The sequence below is a fragment of the Agrilus planipennis genome, unplaced genomic scaffold, assembly GCF_000699045.2.
Source record: "Agrilus planipennis isolate EAB-ADULT unplaced genomic scaffold, Apla_2.0 scaffold205, whole genome shotgun sequence".
NCBI lineage: Eukaryota > Metazoa > Arthropoda > Insecta > Coleoptera > Buprestidae > Agrilus > Agrilus planipennis.
This window is the reverse complement of record NW_020439054.1, coordinates 568,616-574,347: the sequence shown is the minus strand read 5'-3', so window position 1 is coordinate 574,347 and position 5,732 is coordinate 568,616. Positions and strand designations below refer to the sequence as shown.

General features: G+C 34.4%; 2 protein-coding genes across 2 annotated transcripts; both read right to left on the bottom strand.

Annotated features, from left to right (window-relative positions):
• Positions 1–86: 86 nt before the first annotated feature.
• On the bottom strand, positions 87–2,816 carry LOC112905159 (probable ATP-dependent RNA helicase ddx17). The gene is made up of 2 exons (XM_025977031.1): positions 2,640–2,816; positions 87–2,051 (listed from the first exon to the last, which is right to left on the bottom strand). The coding sequence occupies exons 1-2, from the start codon at positions 2,814–2,816 to the stop codon at positions 1,344–1,346; spliced, it is 885 nt and encodes a 294-aa protein (XP_025832816.1). The 3' UTR covers positions 87–1,343.
• Positions 2,817–3,054: 238 nt separating this feature from the next.
• Positions 3,055–5,726, bottom strand: LOC112905160 (transcriptional regulatory protein LGE1-like). Its single transcript, XM_025977032.1, has 2 exons — positions 5,643–5,726; positions 3,055–5,054 (listed from the first exon to the last, which is right to left on the bottom strand). Exons 1-2 carry the CDS (start codon positions 5,712–5,714, stop codon positions 4,347–4,349), a joined length of 780 nt encoding a protein of 259 aa, XP_025832817.1. The 5' UTR covers positions 5,715–5,726; the 3' UTR covers positions 3,055–4,346.
• Between the last annotated feature and the right edge of the window lie 6 nt (positions 5,727–5,732).

The window sequence follows — 5,732 nt, the reverse complement described above, 5'->3', positions numbered from 1 at the left end:
CTAACCTAACCTAACCTAACCTAACCAAACCTAACCAGGTCAAACTTGCGCCATGCCACCTTTTCGTGCTTTCCCTTCCTTAATAAAAAAACAGCAATAACAAACTCATAACATAAGCCAACACAAACGAAAAACTTACTTTTGTTTTTTTTTTTCATAAATTAGTTGTTTAGAGCAATAACATTGTCACATTAAAATAAATAATTCTGAGTTAGTAACGTTATATGTTCATAATTATCTCTAATTAACCAAAAAGAGTTTAGATGCAATGTGTACAGTGTGATGAAGAGAGTGCACAGTGTTGGATGGCTATTATGTACACAAAACGGAATAAAAGTAACTTATTTTGTAATACTAATGCTTCAATAACATTTAACTTTGAGATAAATAAATTAAGAATGCACAGGGGCTACAAAAACCGTCTGGCTATTATAAGAAGACTGTTCGATTTATATTTATTAAATGCAAAATTTAAATCAAAAGTCTTCAAACTGAAGAAGGCTACTACATTTTGGAGAAGCTGTAATATGTTTCCTTGCCTCTAGGTAAATAAAAAAAATAATGCTGAAATACAGGATGCCCATACCCATTTCATTTTTACCTACTAAAATTCTCTGTAGGCATATGTCAAGTAGAAAAACATTAACCTACCTTGTCTTTTACTTTAACAAACATTCTGTCAGATATGTGCACCGTGCACATAATTAAAATGAAAAAAATAATAAAACGAACGTAAAAACACCCTGCATACATTCTGAACATTTCACGTCTACTATATGTATGGAAAATGGGAAAATACTAGAAAGTTGTTTTAAAAAACGTTAAATATTTGTTACAAACGTAATAAGTTATAATTAACGTTAGTTTTGATTAATAGTGTACATCAGTAACCTAAATATACTTTGTACATCAATTGTAATATCAGAAACAAAATTAACTGCAGATACCTACATGTAATTTATGTTGGAAAAATTTTGTGATTAAAATTTCAAATTGAATTTACAACGAGCAGGCTATGGTAGTAGTAACAATAGTAACAATATATGTGTACGCAGTAAATGTTCAACATATTTTTTTCACCAATTGCAGTTGCCAGGCAAGAGTAGAATATTTTCAAAAACTTTTTTTGGTTTGATTAACAATAAGTACATAAAATTTTTACTCTGCAAATACCTACCGTTTATTAGCGAATATATATTTTAATTTTTATTTTCAACTTTTGTAACAACATAGCAGTTTAAGTAAATATTTCAAATATCATCTGTCTTTCAAGTCTTACATCTTCCAGTACGTACCAAACCCACTAGGTGGCATCAGAAATGCTAAAGACGTATGTTAGTCATTTAAAAGTTAAAACCATAACCTCCCCCTCCTCTACCGTCGTTCCGCCTGTTATCAGGTGGATAAGGCGGAGACGAAAACCTGTTATAAGGTGTTTGCGGTAAGGGAGGCGGTGCTGCGTACGTGTTATAGTTGTGCGGCACAGGAGGAGGAGCAGCGTAACTAGGATAATTGTGTTGAGGAAGGGGTGGAGCAGGTGCGTAGTTACTGTACCCAGGCTGGGGCATGACACGAGGTACTCCGGGAAGTGGCGGAGCTGAGTAGTTACTGCTATAGTGACTGTAATTACTGCCGCCATAGTTATTACCTCCGTAATTGCTACCTCCGTAATTACTTCCGCCGTAATTACTACCTCCGTAACTGCTTCCCCCGTAATTGCTACCCCCATAATTGCTACCTCCGTAATTACTACCCCCATAATTGCTACCGCCATAAGTACTACCACCGTAGCCGCTCGAACCGTCATGAGAATGAGAATCATTGTAACCGTACTCCATGTTGTTTTTGTGCTCGGAAAAGACCCTGAGCAAGAACTCGCCCTCCTCGTCGGGATCAAAGGTCGAAGGCACTATACAGTAGGTACCAGGTGGAAGCTTAAAACGACAGCTGACTTCTCTCAAGTTTATAAAGGACGGCGATCTCGCCACCGATGCGTTGTATTTGAAAAAGTTTAAGTCTAGAGGTTTAGGCACTCTGTCCGGATAAGGCAACTGAAATTAAAGAAATAATAATATCAGTGAGTTGATATTAAAAAAAAAATAACTAAAAACTAAAGCCACATTCTGCTATGTACTACTATCAGTCCCACTGATTATTATTACTAACTGGTGGTAGAGTGCACGGTAATCAATTAATAAAATTTACTGTGATAATTTATAGTACCACTAACCAATATTACTGATAAAACACACGATATGACTATTGTGTATATAATGGAAATCAATAGTATATGTTGACACAAACATACTAAACGATTCGTTCAACACTAGAGTCATCCAAGACCAAACAAGTACTAGTAGGTAGACAAGCCTCACCACCCAGTTTGTTTAGCAACTTATAGGTTTAAAACGAATAATTTTTAAAAAAAATCAGTATACGTAAATATCCACTCAATATAATAATAAGAAATCAGAGCCAAAACAGGAGCAAAAAGATTTATAACAGTAAAAAGATTTATTAAAATAAACTTGGATTTCTTATTATTGTCATAAACTAAGAGGAAGAAATGGAACATTATCCACTCAGGATTTTTTTATTTTTATGACCATACACATCCGTCGGTCCTATTGAACACTTACATAGTATACGGCAAATCCAACGGTTAACAAATCCACTCCCATAACTCGTTTTGATCTCATATTCTTCTGCATTAAGGCGATAATTACGGTACACTTAGATTCGTCATCCCCTTCGTCCACTTCAGTAAGAGTGATGCGGTACTGCGGATTATGCCAAAATGTCTCTGAAAGTAACATTTATGTGTGTAAGAATAAAATCACGTAGTGAAATACTTATAATATTTAGTTAACATATCAGAACAAAACAGCAAAAGTGGAATGACTTCACCCAAGTAATGTAAATATTAATAAAAAAAATAATTACTGGGTAAAACGACATACTTTTTTTTTGATTTCGCACATGTAGCATAATGTTTTTCAGGTTTGATGTAAAGACTACTAGTTTAATGAACAATATATTCTTTGTGGGGTACACTCGGCCTAAACAGTTCTAAAATTAACAATTAATAAAAAAACAGCAATAACAAACTCATAACATAAGCCAACACAAACGAAAAACTTACTTTTGTTTTTTTTTTTCATAAATTAGTTGTTTAGAGCAATAACATTGTCACATTAAAATAAATAATTCTGAGTTAGTAACGTTATATGTTCATAATTATCTCTAATTAACCAAAAAGAGTTTAGATGCAATGTGTACAGTGTGATGAAGAGAGTGCACAGTGTTGGATGGCTATTATGTACACAAAACGGAATAAAAGTAACTTATTTTGTAATACTAATGCTTCAATAACATTTAACTTTGAGATAAATAAATTAAGAATGCACAGGGGCTACAAAAACCGTCTGGCTATTATAAGAAGACTGTTCGATTTATATTTATTAAATGCAAAATTTAAATCAAAAGTCTTCAAACTGAAGAAGGCTACTACATTTTGGAGAAGCTGTAATATGTTTCCTTGCCTCTAGGTAAATAAAAAAAATAATGCTGAAATACAGGATGCCCATACCCATTTCATTTTTACCTACTAAAATTCTCTGTAGGCATATGTCAAGTAGAAAAACATTAACCTACCTTGTCTTTTACTTTAACAAACATTCTGTCAGATATGTGCACCGTGCACATAATTAAAATGAAAAAAATAATAAAACGAACGTAAAAACACCCTGCATACATTCTGAACATTTCACGTCTACTATATGTATGGAAAATGGGAAAATACTAGAAAGTTGTTTTAAAAAACGTTAAATATTTGTTACAAACGTAATAAGTTATAATTAACGTTAGTTTTGATTAATAGTGTACATCAGTAACCTAAATATACTTTGTACATCAATTGTAATATCAGAAACAAAATTAACTGCAGATACCTACATGTAATTTATGTTGGAAAAATTTTGTGATTAAAATTTCAAATTGAATTTACAACGAGCAGGCTATGGTAGTAGTAACAATAGTAACAATATATGTGTACGCAGTAAATGTTCAACATATTTTTTTCACCAATTGCAGTTGCCAGGCAAGAGTAGAATATTTTCAAAAACTTTTTTTGGTTTGATTAACAATAAGTACATAAAATTTTTACTCTGCAAATACCTACCGTTTATTAGCGAATATATATTTTAATTTTTATTTTCAACTTTTGTAACAACATAGCAGTTTAAGTAAATATTTCAAATATCATCTGTCTTTCAAGTCTTACATCTTCCAGTACGTACCAAACCCACTAGGTGGCATCAGAAATGCTAAAGACGTATGTTAGTCATTTAAAAGTTAAAACCATAACCTCCCCCTCCTCTACCGTCGTTCCGCCTGTTATCAGGTGGATAAGGCGGAGACGAAAACCTGTTATAAGGTGTTTGCGGTAAGGGAGGCGGTGCTGCGTACGTGTTATAGTTGTGCGGCACAGGAGGAGGAGCAGCGTAACTAGGATAATTGTGTTGAGGAAGGGGTGGAGCAGGTGCGTAGTTACTGTACCCAGGCTGGGGCATGACACGAGGTACTCCGGGAAGTGGCGGAGCTGAGTAGTTACTGCTATAGTGACTGTAATTACTGCCGCCATAGTTATTACCTCCGTAATTGCTACCTCCGTAATTACTTCCGCCGTAATTACTACCTCCGTAACTGCTTCCCCCGTAATTGCTACCCCCATAATTGCTACCTCCGTAATTACTACCCCCATAATTGCTACCGCCATAAGTACTACCACCGTAGCCGCTCGAACCGTCATGAGAATGAGAATCATTGTAACCGTACTCCATGTTGTTTTTGTGCTCGGAAAAGACCCTGAGCAAGAACTCGCCCTCCTCGTCGGGATCAAAGGTCGAAGGCACTATACAGTAGGTACCAGGTGGAAGCTTAAAACGACAGCTGACTTCTCTCAAGTTTATAAAGGACGGCGATCTCGCCACCGATGCGTTGTATTTGAAAAAGTTTAAGTCTAGAGGTTTAGGCACTCTGTCCGGATAAGGCAACTGAAATTAAAGAAATAATAATATCAGTGAGTTGATATTAAAAAAAAAATAACTAAAAACTAAAGCCACATTCTGCTATGTACTACTATCAGTCCCACTGATTATTATTACTAACTGGTGGTAGAGTGCACGGTAATCAATTAATAAAATTTACTGTGATAATTTATAGTACCACTAACCAATATTACTGATAAAACACACGATATGACTATTGTGTATATAATGGAAATCAATAGTATATGTTGACACAAACATACTAAACGATTCGTTCAACACTAGAGTCATCCAAGACCAAACAAGTACTAGTAGGTAGACAAGCCTCACCACCCAGTTTGTTTAGCAACTTATAGGTTTAAAACGAATAATTTTTAAAAAAAATCAGTATACGTAAATATCCACTCAATATAATAATAAGAAATCAGAGCCAAAACAGGAGCAAAAAGATTTATAACAGTAAAAAGATTTATTAAAATAAACTTGGATTTCTTGTTATTGTCATAAACTAAGAGGAAGAAATGGAACATTATCCACTCAGGATTTTTTTATTTTTATGACCATACACATCCGTCGGTCCTATTGAACACTTACATAGTATACGGCAAATCCAACGGTTAACAAATCCACTCCCATAACTCGTTTTGATCTCATATTCTTCTGCATTAAGGCGATAATTACGGT

What these genes read in the sequence shown, in the direction of transcription:
- LOC112905159 (XM_025977031.1), bottom strand. Translation starts at nt 2,816, where the DNA reads ATGTTACTTTCAGAGACATTTTGGCATAATCCGCAGTACCGCATCACT. An exon ending in TTGGATTTGCCGTATACTAT is followed by an intron (nt 2,052 to 2,639) that starts GTAAGTGTTCAA and finishes CTTTAATTTCAG; the next exon opens with TTGCCTTATCCGGACAGAGT.
- LOC112905160 (XM_025977032.1), bottom strand. Translation starts at nt 5,714, where the DNA reads ATGCAGAAGAATATGAGATCAAAACGAGTTATGGGAGTGGATTTGTTA. An exon ending in TTGGATTTGCCGTATACTAT is followed by an intron (nt 5,055 to 5,642) that starts GTAAGTGTTCAA and finishes CTTTAATTTCAG; the next exon opens with TTGCCTTATCCGGACAGAGT.